Source organism: Callorhinus ursinus, unplaced genomic scaffold (assembly GCF_003265705.2).
Source record: "Callorhinus ursinus isolate GAN/ISIS: 27379988/994484 unplaced genomic scaffold, GSC_fseal_2.0 scaffold72, whole genome shotgun sequence".
Classification (NCBI taxonomy): Eukaryota; Metazoa; Chordata; class Mammalia; order Carnivora; family Otariidae; genus Callorhinus; species Callorhinus ursinus.
Window position 1 is genome coordinate 1,187,809 of NW_027397134.1, and position 27,050 is coordinate 1,214,858.

The window sequence follows — 27,050 nt, forward strand, 5'->3', positions numbered from 1 at the left end:
ACACACACACACACACACGAATGCTCTCACCATGGTTGATTGCCCCTGAGCATGGCATTTGGTGTGACAGTGAGGAATCAAGAGGGTTCATGGAAAAGTTCTAGCCTGGCATCCTCCTGACTGATTGCTACTCGTGGCGTGGTCGCTGGTGACAGGATATCACAAGCTCCAGGATATATTGTCCCACAATATCTGCCTGTTTCCTGCCCCTCAGCCCCTCCATGCTCCTCCCAGCCCTGGTGATGGCGTGAGCCGCTGTGGGAGGGGACCTGCCCCCTGTCCTGAGCTGGGCCGTCCGCCTTGCCTGTGCACACCTAGAGCTCAGGGCGTTCGAGTTGTTTTATGAAGCCCTGACATGCAGTAGCCTCCCGCACTGACTATTCAGGGGGTTTACTGAGGGCTCACCATGTGGCTGCTATCGCCCTAGATTACCCGAGGCCCAGAGATAACAACTCCCACGGATTGAGCCCTTCCCGCCAGCCAGGCTCTCCGCGTGCCCAGTACCCAGGTCAGCTTACTTAATTCTCAGAGCAACCAAGGAGTCCACATGCTGAGGTCCCCCACATCACCGAGGAAGACACAGACACTCAGAGGGGCTCTCGGTGGCTGGCCAGCTGGACGTGGGGGTGCCAGGGTTGGCACCCGGCTGCCTGACCTGGGTCCGTGAGCTGCACCACCTCTCAGCCCTGCCTCTCGGAGCGGGAGCAACGCGATCCTGACGGCAGCCGGCGGCCTGGAGCGTTCTGAGTGGGCCAGCGGCATGGTCAACGCTGTGGTGTGGACAGTGCATGGGGCCGGAGGCCCTGACCGTGGCCCCCTGACGGCCGTGGCCCGGGGAGGACCCTGGACCCCAGCCTGGCGCCTCCCGGGAGAGCTCGGGTGAGCCCTCGAGGTTTGGCCCTGGAGGACGCTTCCTGCGCTCGGCCCATACGCCCCACGGAGCCTTGTGGCTGCTCGGCTGAGCCCCGCCAGGCGCCACGACGGGTGCCTTCTCTGCGCGCGTCGTGATGGGGATTCGGAATGACAGGGACACATCCAGCCGTGGTCAGCTCCTGCTGGGGACAGCTCTGAACATCTTCCTCCAGCCATGCGGACCCCGGGGCCACCACTGCCTGTGTGTGTGTGTGTGTGTGCTTGTGTGTGTGCGCGCGTGGGTATCGCCACCCCTACGTGCATGCACCACGCACTTCACACACACACACACCGCACACCATACACACACACACACCACATACACACCGCACACCATACACACACACACACACCACATACACACCACACACCATACACACACACACACACATACACACCACACAATACACCACACATTACACACACACCATATACCACACACACCACAAATCCCAATCCACCCTTAATTACGCTCTTATTTAATTATGCTTTAATGATGGTCTCTCAGGGTCAGCTCTTGCACCCTGACTTAGGGGTCCTAATGAAGAAGGCCTTTATATATTTGGAGAAACTCCTATCCAGAAAGAGGAAGTGGTGTGGGCATCTCCACACAGGAAAGTCATGGCAGGGCCACAGATCTGTCCGTGGTCACACTTGGGTCCCAGAGGCCCAGGCTTCACCAACCTACATCTGAACCCTGGTATTCCCACCCTGATGCCTTCATCGCTGCTGAATGGGGAAAGGGGGAAATGTGGGGTCCAACTTCCCAAATAGAAGGAAAACATGAAGCACAAGGAGATCATGGCCATTGTTAATTCATTTTTTACAGTTCATGGATTCTGAGATTATCATCTGGGGAAACTGAGGCCCAGGCTGGGCAAGAGACTCATCCATAGTCACAGAGCAGGGAAGTGGCAGAGGGGGTGGCTCCCAGCGCGACCTCCTGATACCGGGTTTTGCTGCCACACCACCCTACCCCTGTCCCATCATCCCTTTGCAGGACTGTATCATTCATCACAAATATTCTTTTAAAGGCAAAAGATGCTCTTTTAATCAAATTCCTGGCCCTAATTATCTCCTTTACAGCTCTCCACAATATTATCCCCATCTTGCAGGTGAGGACACTGAGGCTCAGGAGGTTAAGCCACTTTCTCAGGGTCACGCAGCTAGAAATCGGCACCTCGAAGGTTTGAATCAGAGCCCATTCTCCTAGCACTGCCTCTCAAGATGGCAAGCAAATCACCAGGCTGGTTAAGGACTGACTTTTTCATAGGCAAACCAGCCAGGAGCTGCTGGGTTTTCTCCTGATCCACGATGCTGGGTGTGAAATGTCTTGTCATTGACCTTGACGAAGCTTTGCACGCCGTGTTCGGAGATGGCCCCGCCAGCGATGTGGAAATGAGAAGCAGCTCGGCCCAGGGGTGGTCCCAGAAGAAGGGCACGGGGGTATCATTCTTCTTTCTCTCTTTGGGGGTGAGAGGGGGAATGGGGGAGAGGGGGAGAGGTGGAGATACCCGAGGAGGGAAGGAAGGCGGTGGAGAACAGAGTCTGAGCCTCCTCCACACTGAAATCACTGTGCAGCAGTGTCTTTGGGTCCTGGCTGCTGGTGCAGCCTCTTGGAGAATTTTGAGGGGCACTGACCCCGGGGCCCACCCCCCAAGATGCTGAGGGTCTGATTGGTCTGGAGTGCAGCCTAAGCACCATGGGGAGCGTTCAAATCTCCCCAGAGAGTCTCACGTGCAGCCAGGACTGAGATCCACCGGCCAAGGCTGGGCTCCGAGCCTGACCTCAAAGGGCGCCTGGTGAATGTCTCGGGAGAGAGAAAGCACAAAAAAGGCAATAAGAAAACTGCATTTTTTATGCATTCAGGTGTCCTTTCAGGGAGCCAGAAAGATTGGTCTTTTATGTCCTCCCTGGAGTTGGCATGGTTTCTTGTTCTGTCTGCCATTTTATCAAATTTAATTGAAACCAAATGAGCACTGGATCCGCAGAAATTCCATGGTGCCGAGGGCTGTTGGTGCTGGCTCTGTGGCATCATGAAGGAGCACAGAGGCCTTGGGACCTGAGCCTTTCTAGACTCCGTTTATTCCTCTGTAAAATGGGATTCATGACATCGCTTTGTGGTTGAGGGGATCCGATGAGAAATGGACACAAAGGAACTCTGAACAGGTCTTTTTAGAAAAGTTTTAATGTACCTAACACTGTATTTATGGGCTTTGGTTCTCTTCCCCCTCCCCCAGCTTTATTTAAAGCTTATGGTTTATTTAATCACCATCTCTATGGTCCCATGTAGGTCATGCCTTAATTGCAACACAGTGTTTTCTTAAAGTCATTCAAACCCTCTGAGCCTCAGCTTGCCCATCTGGAAAATGGAGAGAAATTCACCATAATTCACCCATGTAAATGACATTTATCTCACCTGCGCCAAGCCCTGGGCTGGGCTCCAGGGATACGGGGTAGAAGAGCATATGGTTTCAGGGGCGCCTGGGTGGCTCAGTCGGTTAAGCATCTGCCTTTAGCTCAGGTCTTGATCACAGGGTCTGGGATCGAGTTCTGCGTCTGGTTCTCTGCTCAGCGGGGAGTGTGCTTCTTTCTCTCTCGCTCACTCTCTCTCTCAAATAAATAAATAAAACCTTAAAAGAATAAAAGAGCATGTGGTTTCAGGGAGTTTGGGCAATCTGGTGTGGGAGCCGACAGAGGGTCTGCCTCCCAACAACGTAGGTTTGGATTCTGTCTGTCCTCTATGACCAGCTTTTGAGCTGTAGCGTCTTCTTCACTGCTGGGTGCCTCAGTTTGCTTCTTTGTGACATGGGTGAGGATAGTGGTATTTACAGGCTTTGTCCAAGGATAGAAATGGTGTGTGAAGTGCTTGGAACAGCTCCTGGCATGCGGGAAGCCTTATGGAAACCTTGGCTAGTTATCGTATGGCTGTAAATGCGGGGTGGGGTAGGGGGAAGGACCTTGAGGGATTTGTAAAATGTTGTCAAGCAGAAAGGTGAGGTCCCTTTATTCCAGATGAAGGGACCAGCACAGGCTGAGGCAGGTCTAGGGGCTGCAAAGGGTCTGGTGTACGAAGACATGATACTCCAGAAGTGGGCTGGGGGCCTGACGGCGGACCCCCAGGAAGTCCAGGAAGGCTGAGAAACTGGACTTTATTCCGTGGGCTTAATTTTACTTTTTCCACAGCCCCATTCTATTACCAGCTGTTTCTGATTTTTTTCCCCTTAAACTGCATATAAATTGGCTTGCTTTTTCACTTGGCTTACTCTCAGCAAAATAATGTCCATGAAATTAGAAGTTTGATGTGCAGACCATATATTTATATATTTTTTCTAATTCACATTTAAATAAATACATAACCATTAGACATTTTCAAATACGTTTGTCTAGCTAAAATCATCTCGTGAACGCCACTGGGGAAAGCCTTTTAGAGGCAAAATTTCTAAGCAAGGGTCAGCCATTTGTTTAAAAAGGAATAAAGAAAAGCAAGGTGGCTTGCTCATCATTTCTTTCTACATCCTCTGTGGAATATTAACCGCAGCTCAACAATTACAAAGCTCACCCACCACCTTCCCCGCGCATCCGGGCCCCTGATTGGCTGAGGTATGGATGAGGGCCATCTGCAGCCCCTGAATGGCATTCTATACCATGCTTAGGCCTACACTGCCCTCTGCTGGCCAGGAGAAGAATTACTTCCCCAGAGAAGGGTTTGCTAATCTGTCACAATTAAATTTGTATTCTACCCTAATCTCTTTGGCTCTCTAGACCCTAGTGAAAACAATAATGGGGATCCCTCGAGCTGTTTTTATCCTTTTTGAAGAGGTAATATATTCACATGATTCAAAACCCAAAAGTACAGGGACGCGTGGGTGGCTCAGGCGGTTAAGCGTCTGCCTTCGGCTCAGGTCATGGTCCCAGCGTCCCGGGATCTAGCCCGGCGTCGGGCTCCCTGCTCAGCGGGAAGCCTGTTTCTCCCTCTCCCTCTGCCTGCCGCTCTGCCTACTTGTGCTCTCCATCTCTCTGTCAAAAAAAAATTTTTTTTAAATACTTAAAAATTTTTTAAAGATTTAAAAACCCCCAAAGAACAGAAAAGTCTACTGTGAAAATTAAGTTTCCCTACTTTCCACAGCAAATAACCCCTTCTCCTCTGACTCTCCCTAGAGGCAACCACGGTAACTAGAGTTTCTCATGCATCCTTCACAGGCTCTTCTTTTTTTTTTTAAGATTTTACTTTTAAGTAATCTCTATACCAAACGTGGGGCTTGAACTCACGAATCCAGGATCAAGAGTCACATGCACCACCAACTAAGCCAGCCGGGCACCCAGACTCTTTTTAAGTATGCCAAAAAATGTAACAGAAACTTTCTCTCTGCCAAAATAAAGCCCTCCCCCCAGACTAAGTCACCAGTTTAATGCTGGTTTTATTACATACTCGATTATACACCATCGATAATGACAACAAAACGAGGCAGATTTAATTGTTATCAGGAAATGTAAAATGTTTAGGAGACAGTCTTTCAACACAGGGAGTCTGTAGAGAGAGAGAAGAAATATTACCTTGGTAGGAAAACAAAAGTTGAAATGATGGATCTAATCGAATGGACTTTAGTGATGCTGTCGTAAGAACGTAAGGTACAGCAGGATGCCAGGGGCAGTGAGATGGGGCTTCCTCTTCCTACAGATTTTGTTTGTAATGTTTTTCACACTTTCTGATATCAGACTGAAGCTAGTCACACTTTTGTTTAAAAAGATATTATTTCTTCCCTTCGGAGGGGAAGGGCAGAAGGAGAGGGAGAGAGCGAATCTCAAGCAGACTCCCCTTTGAGCACAGAGCCAGATGCCAGGCTCGATCCCACAACCCTGAGAACATGACCTAAGCCGAAATCAGGAGTCTTGCTCTCAACCGACTGAGCCACCCAGGTGCCCCAGTCACACTTTTTGGAGACATGTACACGTGGCTTTCACGGACATCGTGTAAAATAATAGTTCACATCTCAGGCTTTGGCACCCAACAGACTTAGGTCTGATTCTTTTGTAACCTTGGGCAAGTGGTTTCTCCCAGTTGAGCCTCAGTTTCCTGATCTATAAAATGGGAATGATCCTAAGTTTTAGAGTGAAGTTGCTGTTTGAGTGCTTAAGACTCAGTAGGCAGCATTGTTGTTATTCCAAAGCTAAGGGTCTTGGGAGATCTTTTCTCAAATATCTGGCCCTGAAACAAGGAGGAGGTGACAGGGAACACCAGAAGAGGAAGCACTGTGTAGTGTGCCCACAGATGGCTGTTCAGACCCTGGAAGGGGCTGCAGGATATGCCTGGAGCAGGGTCAAGGTGGAGAGGGAGAGGGAGTTACAACCCAGCCGGTCAAGGCCATGGGCTGGCATTGGAGTGGCTTATCAGGCAATGTAGGGGTGTCATGGTGCCAAGCTTGATTCTGGCAACCAGCATACTGAAAAAGAATGGAGAGTGTAGGCAATCAGGGCCAAGGAAGCTGATGGGGCAGAAATCATTTGAGGCAGCTCCAGTCTAGAACTAGAGCTTCCCAGTTAACCTGTGGAGGCAAGTGCTGAAAGCAGCCAGGACAAGAAGAGTTCCCCTTCCAAGTTTGGTGCAAGTAAGACCATTTGGGGTCAAGGTCCCAGGCAGAGATGAGGTCAGAGCTACAGCCCACCCTGGGTGGGAGCTGAAGCTCAGATCCAGACACTTGCCCCTGGGCTGGTGCTAATTCATCCAACACACACTCAGCCCGGTGCCGAGCTGGGGATGCAGACTGCAGTGAGCTGGACCGACTTGCCCCTGGCCTCGGGGAGCTTCTGGTCTGGTGCAGATGCCCCAGACCATTGGAGCGCCGCGTGCTGAGCTCCGTAGGAGGGGTGAGCGCAGAAGGGACCCCCAGCCCAGACTCAGATGGGGCAGAGAGGGCTCCATGTATGAGTAAATCACAGAAGACTGTGATGGAGATGAGGAGGGGAGGAGTTACCCAGGTCTACAGCCATAAGGCTAAATAAGGATTCAGGCTAGAGGGGACAATGGCCTGTGGAAAACCTTGCAGGTGCTTCTACATTCCTTGGAGAGAGATTGACGAGTAATTGATTCTGTCTGGAGTGTAAAATATCGGGGTTGAAAGAGATAGTGAGGGATGAAGCTGTGGGGAGGTAAGGGGGTGCAGAAAATAGGTACAGGGAAACCCTGAAGCTAGGGTCAAAACTTTGCACTTTACCCTGAGATGAGGTGCAATGTCTTTGTAATTGAAGTAAAATTTGCATAACGTGCCCTTAACCATTTTAACTTCTACAGTTCAGTGCATCTAGTACACTCACAATGTTGTGCAATCAACACCTCCATCTAGTTTTAAAGCCCTCTCATCCTCCCCAAAACAAACCCCACACCTGTTAAGTCAGCGGTCTCTGTTCCTCCCAGACCCTTCCTCCCAGCCCTTGGCAACCACCAAGTGGCCTTCTGTCTTTATAGCTTTACCTATTCCGGGGATTTCTTTGCAGTGGCACCATGCACCATGTGGCTGTTTAGGACAGGATTCTTTCACTCCGCACAAAGTCAAAGTTTCATCCATAGTATAGCATGTGTCTGCTTCTTTCCTATTCGTGGCTGAATGATAGTCCATTGTAGGGATACACCGCATTTTGCTTCTCCATTCATCTGTTCCGTGAGGGGACCAGATTGATGTTTCAGAAGGACTCATCTGGCTGCGGAGGAGAGAGACTGGGGCCATGAAGGAGGTGCTATCCCACAGTCCAACTGAAAAGGGATGGAGAAAAACTAAGGGCAGTGGCCGAGGAGACAGGGCAAGAAGGAGACCCAGAAGCTGAGGTCTCCTGGCAGGAGCTCCAGGAAAGCCTTACCCTCTGGCAGCAGAGAGGGGCTGGAGCCGGCAGGGACTGGCCCTGTGGCATCCTCCCTGAGGGGGATCTGCTACACCCAATTCCAGTCCCATCAAACCCACCTGCCTGCCGGCACCTGTCCACCTCCCCTTTGTTCTGGAGTCACGCTGACATCCTGACTTCTCAGCGCCTCCCTGGATGGTCTCTGGTCAACATCTCACTCGGGTCCTCAGTGGAAAGCCCCTGCTCGGCCCCAGGCCAGTCTCTGGGCTGCTAAGTCTGCATTTTTCATCTCAGTTGCTGTGGACGGTCCAGCGGCAGGGACCCTGGATGCCCCTGGTGTATCAAATACGCTGGACGGACGGGCTAAATGCAGGCTTGTCTTTAGAGACGAGCAGGGGATCACTTACCAGCATTTGCATATATTGGTGGAACCCATCTACCAAAAAGGTGGATCCAGAAGGATTCGGCAGAGAATAACCTCATTTTTTCACTGCTCCTTCATTCATGGTCTACTTTTTTTTTTTTTTTTTTTTACTTCTCAGGTGGAAGCTTCATTTTTATAGGTTTTCTGGTCCTAACAAGTGTGGCTTAGTCTACTAATCACAGAGTCCTGAACCTCATTCATTTTCAAACTTCCCACACCCTCCACAGGGCTCCTCGGGCTGGGAATTCTGCGGTGGGAAGGGGCTGGGTGGGCTGCTTCCTTCTCACGAGAAAACCTGACCAGATAGCCCTTTAAAAAAGTAAGAATGCTTTTTCTAATGCTATTTGCTTATTCTTAGCTTAGGGGACCTCTGCAGAAATCCCAGGACAATAGAAGTTACAATGAATAGTCTGTTACACACGGTTTACAAAAGGCATTCACATAAGCTAGTGTTTCTCAACCTTAGTGCAATTGACGTTTTCAACCAGATAATTCTTTGTAGTGGGAGGCTATCTTGCACAGTGTAGGATGTTTAACAGTATCCCTGTCATCGCGTCCCCAGTGGCACCCCCCCTAGTTGGGACAACCATGTCTCTAGACATGACTAACTGTCTCCTGGGGAAAAAAAACCACCCCTAATTGAGAACTACTGATGGAAGTCATCTGATGTCATTTGGTGTAAACAGCGTTCTAAAGAGAGCGTGATCATGGCAACCATGATGATGGTAAGGATGATGATGATGGCGGTGGTGGTGGTGGTGATGTTCATAACGACACAGTGACACGACATAACATTCGAATGACTTGACCAGACTTGCTCAGATGCTGTCAGTGCATCTTGCGTTTGGTCCCAGATTTTCAGGATGCCTTACCTCACTCCGAAAGCCCATGACATAGACTGGAAATTCACAGACAAGGAACTTCAAAAAAACAAAAAAAAACAAAAAAACTGGTACCCTCCATGCAAGTATCAGAGCCAAGAATCAAACCAGAGCTTGCTGATTTCCAAGGCAGCGCACTCTGCTACTTCCTACTTTACAAAGAGCCATGCTAGGGTTTTCAAATGAAAGCTATTTGCCCCCTTGAAGATGCTTGTGCTGCATTTAGATCATTGAAATGACTGATAGGGTAAAGCCAAGTTGCAGACTCTCTGGAACTCACTATTACCAGCAGATCAGCTGTGAAGTCAGCTTAAGAAATAAATATTGGCAATCTACCATGTTTCACACCAGCCTAATCCAGCGCTTTCGCGAACGATTGATGTTTTCATGGTCTTAGAGTTAAGAGGCTCTTCCCTATCACAGGTCAAGAGCTGACCTCAACTGCACGGTTTCTGCTGTCAAATAGACTCTCTGGCAGGCTCTTTCATACCTTAGCATTTATCGAGCACCTAAGGTGTGCAAGAGAAGGTGGCAACTCCAGAATTTCAATACAATAGGGTTTAGAGGCTGTAGCCTTCGCGGAAACTGGCAGAGGGTACGACTCTAGGGGCTCGGTCTTGAAGCCACACATGCAAAACCAGCGGATAGCTTTTGTTAGGAGAGGGTGTTTTGGGGGTGGTGCAAGGGAAGCTGATGGTGGCCATGGGGGCTGTTGGAATCTCCCTAAGCCGGCCCTTGGGACAACTTTACATGAGGAATATGAGAGGTGCTGCGGAGGACATCACTGTGAATACAATACATCCCCTGCCCTCTGGGAGCCACCCTTCCACAATGTTCCTTGTGTTTCTGTTGCTTTGTTCTTACTACCAGAAGGAAGCACGGGCTTGGGTGGTTTCCACCCCTCCTCTGCCCTCCCAGACTGGGGAAGGAGAACACCGTTCTGGGGTACTGGATGACGCTGTCAGGAGGGAGGACTATCAGCACTCTGCATCAGTTCTAGGAACTTCGCTTAAGGCCAGTTCCTGGAATGCCTCTCCTCAGACAGTGTCTGTCTGCTCCCATCCCAAGCAAGATGACATCCAAACACATAAACTTGGCTCTTTAAGCCCTTCAGGGTCTGGCTCCTACAGCCCTCCAGGCTTCCATGTCTATACCCACAGCCGAGGATCACTGACCACTGGGCAAGTTCCTTTAGGAGCCAAGATCTCCATCCCTATCTCCTTCTGCCTGTGCTTTCCCATCTCACCACCCCCTGCTTATCAACCTTCTAGCCCTCTAATCTTTCCTGAGAATCCAAAGCAGGCATCACCTCCTCCAGGAGGGCCTCCAGGATGCCCCCCAGTCTCCTCCCTCTGCACTCGCCTGGATCGTAATTGCTACCGCAATCCCTGGTTTCCTAGTCTAAATCTACCACTGCTCTGAGATTCTTGTGTCCCCTGACACAAGCTTGGCAGATAGGAGGTATTCAAAAATATTAGGGAGAAGGACACAAGAAAAGGTGAAAGACATAAGAGAGAGGGAAGGAGAATGGAAGGAAAAAAAGGCATGAGTTAATATCTGTCGGCAGCCAATGCTGACTTATCTTTCGTTCTTTCAATCAGAGGTCAATTTTCATCTAGCACACCTCACATGACACATGTGTCTGCAGCACACGGAAGTGCTCTCCGGATTATTAACTGTCCATTGCAGCCCTGATATTTAGTGTCAAGGTGCTTTCCTGCATTCCAGCCTTTGGTAATGGGTCGTCCTTTCATGTTACGAATTTTGATAACAGGTTTGAGCATATTTCAGGAATAAGATGCCTCCGTCCCGCCCTCCGCCCCATCTCCTAAACATCATAGATACCCGGGTTTGATTTTGAGGACTTTGCCACATAATGATTGGAAGGCTTATTTCACCTGACATGAAGATGCAGGTTCTAATTAGAATGCAGTCAGCTTGTTCTGCATCCGAGAAGAATGGAAGACCCATGCCACACCCCCAGCGGGTAGCCCAGGGCCCAGCACTCAGCTTCACTGGCATTGAAGGCAGTTCTACTTACAATTCAGCATTCAACCGTGCAATGAGCTCCTTGTAGGGAAGACCATCTCCTGCGTGAGTCTTCAAAAGCCCAGTCCCTCCCCAAACCCAGTGCCATGCGCGCTCGTGGGCAGGATCAGCGTGTCCTGCTCATATCTGTGGTCTCTGCCTACCTCAACCCCGGTTCCTAGCCTGGAGCCTGCCACCAAGTATACCTCACAAACCTGTGTGTTGCCTGAAAAAATAAATCAAAGGCTTGTTGAATGCCCATAACTGTGTTTCACAAGACCCCTCCTATTCTGTCTGCCCCGCCCCCCAGCCTGAACCTGAGCAACAGCGACATCCTGACTATCTATGATGGCGATGAGGTCATGCCTCACATCTTGGGGCAGTACCTTGGGAACAGTGGTCCCCAGAAGCTGTACTCGTCCACGCCGGACTTAACCATCCAGTTCCACTCGGACCCTGCTGGTCTCATCTTTGGGAAAGGCCAGGGATTTATCATGAACTACGTAGGTAAGTGTCTCCTCCAGTCCGTGTGTGTGTGTGTGTGTGTGTGTGTTTAGATGGTTCCTTCTAGATATGTCTTTTGGAGGGTTCTGTGCTATACGGGTCTTTTAATATATTGGCACAGTCTTCTAATTTATTGGCACAATAAATATGTGTAGTTTTTAAACATTTGGGCTCTCTGGTCGGAAGCACCAGGGTTTGAGTTTTAATACTGCTATCAATGGCTGTGTGATCTTGGGCAAGTCACTTAACCTCTCTGAGCCTCCTTTTTGTCATCTGTAAAGTGGAAAAACTGATAGCTGCTCCAAAGGGTCGATACCAGGACTTAGTATATGATGCCTCGTGACTTTCAGATCCGCAGTGTTTCCCTTGCAGTCAACTGGGACTCCATCATCAGCACACTCTCCTGCATTTGCAACCTCTCAAAACAGCATCTCCGCCATCTTGCCTGAACTGAAGGTGGGCTCTGCCTAGGGGCTCTTCTTCCCCTGTAGCCCCATCCAATGGAGACCACACATTCTCTCCCACCTCCTGTACTGTAGGACCCAGAGAAGCAAGCGGTGTCTTCCTTGCTCTTCGATGTGGCTTCCAAACCATTTCTCTCGCCTTCACATTAAAACAGAAACAAAACCCAAAACAACTGCTATGAAGTTCAAGCCAAGTTCACACTTGGCCATCCAACACCTTCTTACCATTTCTTCCATCCGCAGCCTTCCCTCCTCATTCCCCACCTGTGACTCCCCCTTCTTCATTGCTGGCTCCGTCACCCTCCTCGGAACACTGGAGAATCCCAGGCTCCACCCTGAGCCCTGTCCTCTGTCTGTCTAGACTCTCCCCCCATACACTGTCCTCCAGTCCCGAGGTTCTATACAATGCCTCTCTGTGTTCTACTGGCCCCTAATTTGTACCTCCAACCTTGACCTCTCCCATGAACTCTCTACCCAAATCCCTGCTAACTACCCTCTTGCATGTCTAACCAGCATCTCAGATTAAACATGGCCCAAACAGAACTCCTTCTGTCCCTACCCTCACCCCCACCCCCACCCCCACCCAACTGCTTCTGCCACCAGCAGCCCGGGGACCGCTGTGAAGTCCCACTAATCCCAGCCCTGAAAAGGATTTGAACTGACAAAGCTTCTGCTCCAACCCTATCATGTCACAGCAGAAGGAGCCCTGGGCCACCAAGGATAAAGGACTTGCTCGTTGGGGGCAGACCCTGAGGCTCACACCCGGGCTTCCTGGTTCCCCTGGCTCTTAGTGTTTCTCTACCCCTGATTTTCTTGGCAACAGCAGAGAACTTGGGAGACACAAGGGGGTACTTAAGACCTCACCTCTTTTGGCACCCAAGATGGTGGGTGGTTGCACCCTGAGGATTTCAATGGGCAAGATTCAGCCAGCAATCAGAGAACTTGCTTGGGTCACCCAGGAACGAGGCAGACATCTTGATTTTCAGGACGGAAAAAGGGGGAAAAAGGGGGGTTTCATTCTACCAAGTCCCCCCCTACCACACCCACCTTCAAAGATCGTCTGGCTTGAGCCAAATTCCGTGTCTGTGATTCCTTCTTCCCCCTGGCTTGAGGACTTGCCCATCCATCTCTAATATAAAGTATTCTCTGTGTCCCACCTCTTGCCTCTAAAATAGAAGCCCCTTCCCTGACCTTTGGCTGTCTCAAAGAGCCATATGCATGTGAAAATAAGTCCTTTGCCTTTTTGTGTGTGTGTTTCCAGCTGGTAGACGTTTCTCATCCCTGCCCACTCTGTGTACATCTATCAGAGGGACACACACGAGTGTTGATCTTTTTTATGTTTCTTGGGGACCTTTTTCCCCTTGATTGTGCTGTTAAGTGTTTTCAGAGTGTTATTGCTGCTACTTTCTGTGGGTTCCCCTCTCTTTACTGGGCAGGGTCCTGGGCACAGGGGGACGGTTTGTGCTGGCTGCCCAGGCGATATGCCGTCCAGAGTCAGCTGCCTTTGGAGGGAGAGTTTCTGGTGACTTGGCTTCAGTCTCTCTCCTTAGACTTCTCTTCGTTCCCCTGCCCCCCCGCCTCCTAGTCGGAAGATGATGTCATAGTTTTGCTCATTTGTCTCCTCTGGTGTCTAAGTCAGTCTTCCAAAACCCCATTCAGCAGTAATAACACTCTGAAACCCCATTTCAGCTCAGTGACAGAAATCTGACCCTATCCAAGGCTGCTTAAGGTTAACCCAGAAGTCTGGCCAACATTCAGTTTGGCGCCATCTTAAAGAGGACTTGCTCCTCTTTATTGAAGCTGAAACTTTAGACTTGTGTGACAATTTGAAATTGGCAGGAACTCTTCCATAGATTGTTTTCTTTCATCTTCAAATGCATATCTCCATTTTCTAGAGAGTTTGGTCCGCAAGAGTCTCTTCACACGTGCCAGGCCCTGCACCAGGCACCAGGACCCAGGGATTTAACCAGACACAGATGCAATTCTCATTGAGCAGAGAGATCACATGGAAAGGTCATGGGGTTTTGTGGTCATCTGGAGATTTCTGAAGCTCCTAAAATGATCTCAAGGCCGACACCCAGCTCTGCAATGTGGCCAAGGCTAATCTGCTAGGACTACTGGTAGAACCTTCCATAGGAACACTCTGGGCTTACCTGGTTCTGACCTCCCATAATTCTGCTTTACCCAGACAGAAGCAAAGAACCATTTTCCTCATTGTTCCTTGTGCTTTGTCAGTGTCTGTGGCCAAGGGAATGGAGGTAAGGGAATAAAAAAGCAGAGATGAGCAAGCAGGGTTTTTCTTTTTTTTTTTAAAGATTTTTTTAAATTTATTTATTCATGAGAGACAGAGAGAGAGAGAGGCAGAGGGAGAAGCAGGCTTCCCGCTGAGCAGGGAGCCCGATGCGGGACTCGATCCCAGGACCCTGGGATCATGACCTGAGCCAAAGGCAGACGCTTAACCATCTGAGCCACCCAGGTGCCCAAGCAGTGTTTTTCAAAGAGATATTGGTCACTTGTGTGCCTGTTCCTCTAATGCTAGGATAATAAGTAAGCTCCTTATGGTAGGTCAACTCCACTCAAATGACAGTAGTTCCTAGGATGAGGTCTGCCATGAGCATAAGGCCAGTAAATGGTGGCATGTACTCAGTGCATTTGAGTATTTCTTTTGCCCAGGAGTTAGACCAGGATGCTGATCTTGACCATGAGACTGGCAAATGGTGGCATGTACTCAGTGCATTTAGGTATCTCTTTTACCTAAAAGTTGGACCATGATGCTGATCTTGACTATGAGACTGGGAACATGACTTCAGAGCCCCATATTCCAGTGCCTGGCATATAGTAAGTGCTCACAAAATGTTAATCAAACAAATGAATGAATTCATATAAAACTCATCTAAGTGTCATGTACTGCACATTAATTAGTTTTCACATTGCCCTCAGCGATAGGCAGGGTCATGACTCTTGTCTCAACTCTGCGGTTGAGGACAATGATGTCCAGAGATGTTTATCAACATGACTGGAGTCACACAGCTTCTAAAACAATGACCAGAAGGGAAGTCCTCCAACTCCTAAGCCAGTTTTCTCATTCTTCACAAAGTTCAGGGCCCACAAGGATGATGATGCCAGAACCTGCCTCCAGGGTGCTGGCTAAACATACAGATTTCTGGATCAGAGTCTCTGGGAGTAGAGCCTAGGAGCTGAAGAACAGGAAAGCTAACTGACTTAGGCAAGGCCACTGAATTAGTAAACAGTGAGGCCAAGATCTGAGTGACAGTGTCCCTGACTTGATAATCACGAATGTGATGAACACCACAAAGGCGGGGGGGTCCCACGGGAGCATGTCACCATGCTGGCTCAGACTGAAGAGTCAGACAAGCAAACCTTTCTCAGTCTCGAAGCATTTGGCACAAGGCAGACCACATACCCATTATCTACCCCTGTTTCAACCACAGTTTAAGCATTTTTAGTTGTGTCCTAAATCCAGGGCTTGGCTGATTTTTCAGAGGCCTAAAAATAGAGGCTCCTGTTCCCCATGAAGCAATTCCAGAAGCCATCTCCCTCTCCCCTCCTTCTTGCAGACACCCCTGAGATTTCCATTCCCCAAATAAAATCATGATGAAATCCCAGGAAAAGCCATCGCTTGTTTCTCAGAATGACTTTCCTGCAGACAGGGAAGGTGCTTTGCTTTCCCCAGAAGCACATAAGAACTGCAGATTAATTATACTGCATAATTAGCTCTCCTCTAAAAATCTGTGCAGTGGGCACTTGGAAGCGAGAACAGTAATAGTGGGCTTTGCATTGCTACCTCAGTAATGAGGATTTGCAGAAGGAAGACAGGATTATTCCAATCTGTGATAATGAGCTGTGTGTAGCTTATTTTGGAGTGTGGTTAATGTTCGCTGATGATATGCAACATGATTTAAAGAATGCACCAATAATTATTTTTATTTCAACAGTTGAGTGTTTATGTTAATCTGTATTACAAAAACATATATTAAGAATCCATCAAACCCATGAATCTACAGACATTCTTAGGATGAGGCTGAGTGTGTTAGCTACTATTGCTGTATAACAAAATATGCCCCCCCAAATTAGCAACGCACATTTTTCTAAAGATGTTTTTATTTATTTGAGAGAGAGAGAGAGAGCATGAGTTGGGGGGAGGGGCAGAGGGAGAGGGAAAAGCAGACTCCCCAGTGAGCCGGGAGCCCAATGCGGGGCTCAATATCAGGACCTGGAGATCATGACTTGAGCCAAAGACAGACACTTAACCAACTGAGCCACCCAGGCACACTGCAATGCATATTTATGATCACACACTTTCTGTGGGTCCGGAATTCAGGAGTTCATGCCGGATGGTTCTGACTGGGGATTTCTCATGATGAGTCTGTAGTCACGATGTCAGCCAGGGTTGTATTCATTTGAGGGCTTCACTGGGGCTGGAGGCTCCATTTCCAAAATGGCTTGCTAGTGTGGTTAGCAAGTCAACACCAGTCGTTGGCAAGAGGCCTTAGATTCTCTCCACATGGATCGCTCCAGATGGCTGCCTGAGCATCCTCACGGGTGGCACTTGCTCTCTCCAAAGAGCAAGGGGAGAGCTTCTCAATGTCCCTTATGACCTCGCCTCGGGAGCCACACATCAACACTTCTGCAATAGCCTGCTGATTGTGCATATCAGCCTTGCTGGGCTTTGCGGGGAGTACACAAGAATGTGAATTCCAGGAGGTGAGAATAACAGGGTGGGGTGGGCCTCCTGAAAGGTGAGGACCTGAGACACAGGGAGAAGGGGTTGCCCCCCAAATCACATTGCGAATAAGTGGCAGGGCTAGGATTCTGTCTCTCTCTAAATCCTAAACTGACTTGGTCAAACCAAAAGAATGCTTGGTAAGGAAGAGCTTACCATAAAATCTCACTATAGCAGAGTTCTTGTGGTTTAAGGGATTTCGAAGTGTGTTACTTATTTCTGGAGACTTCTTTCTTCTTCTGTTTGCTCTTTCCTCTGACATTCGTAAAGGGAACCCCACACAGAAAAACCCACCTCCTCATCTAAGGCCGATGTTTTTGTTTTAAAGAGGTATCAAGGAATGATTCCTGCTCAGACCTGCCGGAGATCCAGAACGGCTGGAAAACCACCTCTCATACGGAGCTTGTGAGAGGAGCCAGAATCACGTACCAGTGTGACCCGGGCTATGACATAGTGGGGAGTGACACCCTTACCTGCCAGTGGGACCTCAGCTGGAGCAGCGACCCCCCGTTTTGTGAGAAAAGTAAGAGTCATCTTGTTTTCTTCCTCTAGGTCAGTGGTGGTGGGGGGTAAATCCCTCCCAATGAGTATTTTTCAAGTAGATGCAGTGAAGTCACTTCATGTAGGATCTGGCCTCCCTCCTACTCCACCAGCTCGCCGGCGCAGCTCACAAATGTCCTCTTGGAGCTCTAGGGCAGGGATGTTAGATTCAGGGGCCTCCAGAAGCCTGGCAGATAATGTGAATGAGGGAAATAGGTTGAGGGAGAGACAATAGGGAGTGGTATAGACTGCGGTGAAACCTTCATAGAAAACATCACTCAAATTCGTCACTAAAATACCTATAGTAGCCACACAAGACCAATCTAAGTTTGACCTTGGAGCCCGGGTTCAAAATCCCTGTCACAGGTAGCTGGCTTCATCCAGAGAGCACCCATCCCAGCCTCCTGGCGCCTTCTGCTTGCTGCCCTCAGGAGTGTGGGCCAGGCATGGCTGATGATAGCTGCGCCTGGTGTCTTGAAAAGTGGGAGAAAAGGGGGTGCTTCTCTGGCTTTTACACTGAATCTTAGTGGGGTGGGGGAGGAGCTAAATTTGAGGCTGGCCTCTTCCCGCTAACCATTTGCTTCCTACCTCCTCTCACGCAAGCCTCCATTCTGCAGCCATCTTGTTGGGAATCCTTGGGGATACTTTGGTAGGCCTGCTCGGCCTGCCTTGAGTGACCAGTTGCATGATAAGAAATATTAAGTGTCAGCAGAGAAAGAGGGTATTGGGGAAGGGGGCTGGGGGTTATATGCAGTCCCTGTCACAAATATTCCAAAGGCAAAGAAAATGATAATTGGGGGAAACATGAAAAAGCTTGCTAAAAATCCTCAAAATTGGCTACATAAACATCTGCTTGTTCCACAACAGTATGTGGGTAGTGTATGTGTGTGTGCATGTGTGTGGGTGGGTGTGTGTATGTGTGTATCATGATGAAAAATAAAAAAACCAACAATGAGAAGCGCCATGGATGGTGAGACCCATTGCAGATACGTTAACATGATCTACGTCATCATTACTTTTTTTCCCCCCAAAGATCATATTTACTTATCTTAGAGAGATAGAGAGAGAGTGCGAGCAGGAGGAGCGGAGGGAGAGTGACAAGCAGACTAAGCACAGACTCTTCACTGAGCATGGAGCCCAATGCGGGGCTTGATCCCATGAGCCTGCAATCATGACCTGAGTCAAAACCAAAAGTCAGACGCTCAACCAACTGAGCCACCCAGGAGCCCCATCATTACTTTATAAAATGTTTTAAATATACATGCCTTAATAATGATTTTTTAAATTTTTGAATAATAATGTTTTTTAAATATTTCAAATTATGATTTTTGAAATTTTTAAAATATGAACAATTTTTAAATTTTTTGAGGAATGATTTTTAAATCTTTTGAATAACGATGATTTTAAAAAAATTTTTAATAATAATGATATTTTAGCGGCACCTGGGTGGCTCAGTCAGTTAGGCATCCAACTCTTGATCTGAGTGCAGGTCTTGATCTCAGGGCCCTGAATTCAAGCTCCGCATTGGGATCCATGCTGGGCGTGGCGCCTACTTAAAAAGATAAATAAATAAAATAATAATGATGATGATGATTTTTAAAATGCTTTAAATAATAATGACCCATTGTGTTAATGGGTTCTAAAGGCTTGGAGGGGACATAAACTAGCTGTCTCTGGGAAACTCTTCAACTGCCTCACTTTTTGCCAAGAAAAGACCCAAATTAGAGCAAATGAATTTGCATTGGGCCCCTTCTGGATATCAGCGTTTATGTTCCCATGCTGGTTGCCTGTCGCTCTGCATCTAAGACAGAGACTCACCAACCTGCTTCAGTGGCTTCTCTTCTAGTGAAATGAGAACAGCAGAACATCTTGAGAACTGTGGGGTTCCCCCCCAGAAATCCCTGGGGGTCGTCAATGCCTTTCATTCATTCATTCATTGATTCAACTACACTCTTGACATCAAAAGATGTACATAAATATATCTTCCCATTATGCAAGTAGCAGGTGTTTACTTACAGAACTCAAGCAGTAGTAAAATTAGGAAGTACAAAGCGAAAATCCCTCATGATCTTCCTCTCCGGAAATGAGGCTGCTCTTAGAAGTTTATTCTACGTTGTTCCAGTTGCATTGTGTGTTACACATACGCACATAGACGTAGGTATGTGCTTACTGTGCGTGTGGAGACACACAGAGACACTCGTACAGAAACATACAGATAAGGATATTTTACCACTGCTCTTTTCTCAACTCAGTAATCCAGATACCTTTTCATATCACACATGTTGTGTACTTCATTCTTTTTTTTTTAGTTGGCTTATTGTTTTCCCGTTGTGTATATTGATTTTTTAATTGAAAAGTAACGGATGCTTGTTTTACTAGATTCAGGCACCACAGAGAAAGCAGCGAAGGCCCCCCTCACTTTGCTCTCTTTGGTGATTGCTCAGGATTTCATGGAACAGCTGTTCCATATTTAACTCTTCCCCTGTTAAAGGATCTGCATTGTTTTTTTTGTTTGTTTGTTTGTTTCATTTTGTTTTTTCTTTTTTACCATTACAAATAACGGTGCAGGAGCGCCTGGGTGGCTCAGTTGGTTAAGCGACTGCCTTTGGCTCAGGTCATGATCCTGGAGTCCCGGGATCGAGTCCCGCATCGGGCTCCCTGCTCAGCAGGGAGTCTGCTTCTCCCTCTGACCCTCCCCCCTCTCATGTGCTCTCTCTCTCTCTCTCATTCTGTCTCAAATAAATAAATAAAATCTTTAAAAAAAATAAAAACAAAACAAAAAAACAAATAACGGTGCAATGTACAGCCTCGTATGTAGGTCCAGATGCAAACATTTCTTTGGGCTACTGCCTATAAATGGAATTAAATTCGAGTCTCTTTCATCCTGGTTTCTTTTCCAACCACCTTTGATGAGCTCAAAGGCATTATCTTCCAAACAGGAAAAGAACCAAGTTAGGAAACTTTCCAGATCATCCTGTAGTTCTCAGCAAACCCTGTGATCATCGAGCGTCCTAAACGCCCTCTTGGTCTGATTTCATCCGTAGTTATGTACTGCACCGACCCCGGGGAAGTGGACCACTCGACCCGCTTAATTTCGGATCCCGTGCTGCTGGTGGGCACCACCATCCAATACACGTGCAACCCTGGCTTTGTGCTGGAGGGGAGCTCTCTTCTAACCTGCTACAGCCGAGAGACCGGCACGCCCATCTGGACGTCGCGCCTACCCTACTGTGTTTGTGAGTCCTAGCTGCTGACTTGATGCAGACAGGGGTTCGCTTCTTCCTATTCGTGGTGGAGGGCTGGGCTGCTAGGAGGAGGCATTCCACCCTTCGAGAGCGCTTGCTGTTATTACTATCCCCTGACCATAGCTGGCAGATTGGAGGCATGCATACTATAACATTTACGGTACATTTATTGGGCCCTGGGCTAAGTCCTTTACTGAATGTCCCTCCCTTCTGCCTCCAGTGGCCTTGTGAGCAAGGCACTGTTGTCTCGTTTGCAAGAAGAGGATACTAAGTTCAGAGTAGTGAAATCATCACCCCGGGTCACACAGCCCATTAATAGTGGAGGCCAAGGTCAAACCCAGAGCTGCTTGACTCTGCCGAAAATCAAGCCATCCACAGGACAGGAAATTGGTGGATTTAAACTCTTCTTTGGTCTTATCTACGTGAAGCCATTAAGGCAGATGTTTGGTTAAGAAAAGACTTTGGGGGTTTCTTAATCATAAAGAATCAAAAAAAAAAAAAAGGCTTCCGAAGTCACTCTGACAAGGGAGGAATTACATTCTTGCCAAGGAGAGAGGGTAGAGAGCGGTGGTCCAGGGGGGCTTAGCCTGACTGTGCATGGAATCACTTGGGAAGTTTTCAAACTCGCTGGAGATTTTGATTCTCCTGGTCTGGGGCTTAGCACGAGCAGTGAGGTTTTTCAAAGCCCCCTCCCCCCACCCCGGGTTCTGATGTGCAACCAGGGATCAGAACCATTGTTCAGAGGAAACAGGAGGCGACGCAGAAGGAACAAAGCCTCACACAATGTTTGGACTTGAGAAACCATCGGCTGCGCTCATATTTTATACGAGCATGTTGTGAGCAGCTCCATTAAGGGTTCAGCCAGCTCACGTTCCAGAAGCTACCAGTAGGGCTACATCAAAATTAAAAGCTTCTGCACGGCAAAGGGGGACTTTCTTATTCTGGGTTCACAAGCAACAAGGAATCTTGGACCTCACACCATGGGTCCCCATCTACCTCTTTAGTCCAGGTCCTAGAATTTCAGAGCTAAGGACGTCTCAGAGGTAAAATACGGTATAGCTGATGGGTCATTCAGACAAAAGACACGTCTGCTCTCTTTTACAGATAATAATGGTTGTTATTTATTGATTGTGTAAGACATCGTGCTAAGCGATTATATGCATTTGTGAATGTAAGCGTATGTATGTGTGTGTGCGTGCAAATATACTAAGAAAACTAAAGCTCAGAGGTGATAAGAGATAACAATAGTTACAGTTTATTGAATGTGTAAAACACATTGCTGGGGCGCCTGGGTGGCTCAGTTGGTTAAGCGTCTGCCTTCGGCTCCGGTCATGATCCTGGGGTCCTGGGATCGAGCCCCGCATCGGGCTCCCTGCTCGACGGGGGACCTGTTACTCCCTCTCCCACTCCCTCTGCCCTTCCCCCAACTCATGCTCTCCCTTTCTCAAATAAATAAATAAATCTTTCCCCCATAAATAAGTAAACAAATAAAACACATTGCTAAACAGATTATATATGTGTGTGACTGTGTAGGCATGTGTATGCATACACTCTATACATATGTAAGTGTGCGTGCACATGTGTGTTTAAAGGCTGCTGAGACTCACAGGGACATGTGATTAAGGTCACAACACCTTTTCATGAGCAGAGCTGGGATTCCAGTCTTGGAGCCCCCGGCCCCTCCCACCAGCCTTGCCCCGATATATTTCGCCGTGGGTGACTGGGGACAAACCCAGGCAGGGATGTCCCGGCGGAACTGCAGCCTATGGCCCTAACCCCTCACCCACAAGCACATCCCTTCCCAGTCCCCAGACCTTTGGGCCAAGTCCACCGTGCATTATAGGGAGACTTGTGTCTCCCGAAAGGAGATGCTGAAATCCTAACCCCAGTACCGTAACTGGGAACTCTTTTGGAACGAGGCGTCTTTGCAGATGTAATCAAGTTAAGGTAAAGCCCTACAGGATTAGGACATGTGCCAATCCAGTGACAGGTGTCCTCATAAGAAGAGGGAAATTTGAACACAGAGACCCAGGGAGAACACCATTCTGTGCCTGCAAGTCTAGGAACACCAAGAATTGCCAGCTACCACTGGAAGCTGGGAGGAAGCAAGGATGGATCCTTCTCCCCAGACTTCAGTGGGAATGTGGCCCACCTTGACCTGGGAACCCCAGCCTCCAGAGCTGTGAGATAGTGCACGTCCGTTGTTCGAAGTGCCCCGCCCCCTCACCCAGGTCAGGTGCACTTCGCTAAGGCAGCCCAGAACCCCCATTCTGTTCCCATTTCCTCCAGGGTGATCAGAAGCTGCTTGAGCCAGTCAGGCTGCAGAGACCCAAAGATGAGAAGCTAAAAATAAAAGCTTATTTAAAAGTACTGAGAGGTGGAGGTATCATTTAAAAAAGAAAAAGAAAGAAAGGAAGGAAGAAAGAAACGCCGCTTCACTAATGAGGCACAGCCTCCGAAGAACCTCTGGGTTGCACTGGCTTCTGGGTTTGGGAGACGCAAGCCTGCCTCCCTCCCTCCCACCCTCCCTTCCGGGCCGCCTTACCGTGGAATCTCAGTTGTGACAGCTTCCCTGACACCCGCACTAATGAGTCACAAGCCAGGCTGGGTGTCAGGAGACATACGATCCTCCCAGAAGCCCAAAGAGGCACCTGGCGTGCACTTCCAGGTCTCGTTACGGGCTGGCAGGAGATGCGAGGCGTTGGGGGGCGTGGGCAGAGGGAGAGGCAGGCTGTATCCAGGTTCTGACGGTGTTTCTAAGGATGAGTTTATTGGGCAGCTATAGCTTTAAAATGTTTCCTCTGCTGAACAGGGGGAAATGCCCCACTGGATGTGCTCTTTCACCGTGCCAAACCCTTCCCCAGCATTAGTACATTGAACACTCATGAAACTGTATGGGCGGTACCTGTGTTCACTTGAAAGCAGGCAAAGGAGGCCCAGAGGGGGCAAGCGGCTTTCCTGAGGTCACACAGCAGGGAAGGGGAGAACCCAGGATTCCAGCTGAAGCCTGACTTAAGCCCAAAAGCAGTGTTTTCCCACCTTATCACTCTGCAGTCCCAGCTTCTGGGCAAAGCTCTGGTGCTTTACTCTGGACAAAGATCTTCCACCAACAAGCTCATGAAGCGGACAGAGCCAGTTGTAAAAGCTCTGGATGTCTACAGCTTCTGTTCACAGTGACCCACTCAAGGCCATTGTTTGGTCCAGCTGGGACTCCAAAGCATTTTTTTTGACTCCTTCAGGAACTGACAGGTCAAGCATGGAAGCAAGGAAGTGTCTGGAATTCATAGCCAAACACACCTCCTGCCCAGCTCTGCTGGGTGAATTTGGGCAAGTAGCTTGCCCTCTCTGGGCCTCAAAGCCCTCAGCTGTGAAAAGGGAATGATACTCCCTGCCAGTCAGGGCAGTTGGAAGCAACTCAAGCGATTATTCAAAAAGTGCCTCCAAATGCAGGCACAGGCATGTCCAGACTTTCTCAATTCACGGTACCCTTGGCGTCTCAGAAATTTTTTTGGTAAATATCCTAGACCAAAATACCTAACAGTGCCATTTGTTAAGTAGTTAGGTCCAACCAACTTAATAAGTAGCTATATCCTGACAACTTAGTAGCCAGTTGAAAAAGTAATGCACGTATTATAAGATTTGATTTTGATTGTGCTTTTTCAAGATTTTATTTATTTGAGAGAGAGAGAGAGAGAGCAGGGGGAGGGGAGGGGCAGAGGGAGAGAATCTCAAGCAGACTCCGCACTGAGCAGGGAGCCCAATGTGGGGCTCAATCCCATGACCTCGAGATCATGACCTGAGCTGAAATCAAGAGTCGGACGCTTAACCGACTGAGTCCCCAGGTACCCTGTGATTTTTAATGCATTCTTAAATTAATCACAGCTACAGGGGTGTGGGTGCCTCTTGGGCTCCACCAAATTTCTCAGATTTGGTGTCAGACTGGACTCTGCCACCTTCATTCCATTCCACACCGATTTTATCAGAGCTCTTGCTTTTTAGTGTAACCCCTGCAAAAAACCCAGCTTTGCAAAGACAGGGCATCATCAAAAGAAATGTAGCTCTGTCTAAAGTGGGCACCATTCACATGGGTCTGGGAGATGTCCCTTTGTCTCCTCAAATTTTTGAAAAATCTCACAGGGGTGCTGTTCATGGTGGCACCCCAGGGTACCTCGGTGCACAGTTTGGGAACTGTGATGCAAAGGCCCTAAAAATACAGCAGTGTCTAAACAGACATGATCCACATTCTCAGGGAGCCCGGGTTCTGTTGGAGTTGGGAGGAGGAGAGCCAAGTCTATGAGGGAAATAACAATGAATCTCCAGCATCTCCTCCTCCAGGAAGGCCACCCTGACTGCCCAGGCTAGGTCATGTTTCTCTTCCTGTAAGCTGCCATGGCTCCTACAGTTACATTGATCACAGCACTTGCGGCAGCTTGTTGAAATGATCTCTTTATCTCTTTGTAGAACCGAATACATAACTCACTTGCCAGGATTATATCCAATGGGTTTTTGCAGGCTTGAGAAATGACAGTACTTGCTAGTCTTACTACCATTGATGTTGTTGGCAGTACTAAATGCGGTCATTGTTTCGACTTCCCTTCTTTGATGGTACCTGACTCCTGAGGCTCCCATCCCAAAGATATAAACCGCACCACCAAAAGTAATGACGAGCCTACAAATTCAGCAAGGGTTTTATGGGTGGCTCCCTAGGGAAACATTTAGGGATTCCCAGGAGGTCCTGGCTCTGCACCACCCTGCCCTCAGAACACCACAAATGAGACACGGCGATCTCCTGACTGGGGCAGAGCCCACATGGCCAGACCGTGGCCATAATAAAAGTTTCCAATGATGTGTCATCCCCAGCGGCCTCACCTTGGCTCCCATGCCGGCTTCCAGCTGGGTGCCCCATTTTCATTTAGAAATTTCTGTCTCTGAGAAAGCAATAGCTCAGAGGAATTCATGAAAGCCCAGGGGATTTGGCACATGAAGGGCCTCCCCACCCCAGGCCACTACCCCAGAGCCATTAAACGCACCGGATTTCAAACCCAGCGCGTCTGCCACTTGCTGGCTGGGTGACTTTGAACAAACCGGCATCCTCATCAAAAAGGATGATGGTTCCAGCCATAAATATAGAAGCTCATAACGTGTGTGGCATACAGTGAGTGCCTCGGTACCACCAGTTGCTAATGACCACAGAGTTTCAGCGCTTCTTTATTTGTGGGGTATCTTACAAACCATTCATAGCAATACCTGGAGAAGCTGATTTTGACATTTTGTTCAAATGTGCTCCCAAAAAATGTACATTTTCCCCTATAGTTAAGGAGAGGGGAGAAATGGGAGGAGAACAGAAACAAGGGTAGGTTTGTGATCGTTTCTAAGACCGCCAGTCCAACTCAGATGTACTCCTGAGAAAGAACAGGATGAGTTCTCACGGAATTGTTTGAGAGCCAAGGGATCAGTGATTCTCAAGCAGGGGAGACATTGCTCCTGGGAGACATTTGTCAATGGCAATTCCTAGAGACCTGTTTGGTTGTCCCAAGGAAATAGTGGGTAGAGGTCAGGGATGTGGCTCCATGTCCTGCAACGTGGATGTTGCAGGATGGCCCCACCACAGGGAATTACCCAGCCCAAAATGTCAGTAGCATCTAGGTTGAGAAAACCTGCTTTAGATGATCTTATTTCAAAGTGTGGGTACATCATTGGAATGGGGATGTCATTGCCCAGCCACATTTCAGCTAAGGATGGGGTCTTGGTCCAGTCCATTTATGTAACAGGCAGGGAAGTTGGAGTCCAGAGCCTGGAATAGGTTAAACCAGGGATGGATTCAACTCTCCAGTATGTCTTAAGCTGCCAGGTATCATTTATGATGCTCCTACTGTATAATTTAGGATCATATATGATAGTCCTTATAGAGCAGGCCCTAACAGGTTCATCTCCAACAAGGAAAACAGATATTAAATGATAAATACAATGCAGTGTGTTCAGTGCTCGCATGGAGGAAGAACTAGGAAGATTAGTGATTCTATTAGGGGTGGAGGGCACCATGGAAGGCTCCTTGGAGGCAGAGAAATGAGGACTGAGTACTGAAAGACCAGACTTAACCAGGTTGGCTGGGCAGGTAAGGTGTAAGGTGAGGAGCAAGAAGAATATTTCATAATTTGACAACACGGCCATCCATCATTGACTGAGCACCTACAACCTGCCAAGAACATGCTAAACACCTTATATTCATGATCTTATTTAATCTTCCAAATCCTTATGAGACAGATACCACTATTATTCATATTTTACTGATGAGGAAAACCGAGGCTCAGAGAGGTTGTGGCCCTTGCTGGAGGTCACACAGCGAGTATGTAGTAGAACCTAGATTTTAAGCCAGATTCCACATCCTGGGACATTTGATGGTGCCCGTGCATAATGTGCAGGCGGAGGTGGGAGACAGGGAGGTGAGTCTGGGTTGGAGGTGAGGAGAAC

General features: G+C 48.4%; 1 protein-coding gene across 6 annotated transcripts in view; it reads left to right on the forward strand.

Moving 5' to 3' along the window:
• SEZ6L (seizure related 6 homolog like) overlaps positions 1–27,050 on the forward strand; it is a 184,685-nt gene that overhangs the window by 143,791 nt on the left and 13,844 nt on the right. For 4 of the 6 annotated variants that reach the window (XM_073886795.1, XM_073886796.1, XM_073886797.1 and 1 more), the window contains exons 10-12: positions 11,393–11,589; positions 17,123–17,317; positions 20,379–20,570. In XM_073886795.1, the coding sequence (XP_073742896.1) occupies positions 11,393–11,589; positions 17,123–17,317; positions 20,379–20,570 (584 nt within the window). The remainder of the gene's footprint in view (positions 1–11,392; positions 11,590–17,122; positions 17,318–20,378; positions 20,571–27,050) is intronic. The other 2 variants (XM_073886799.1, XM_073886800.1) reach the window with 1 other exon arrangement.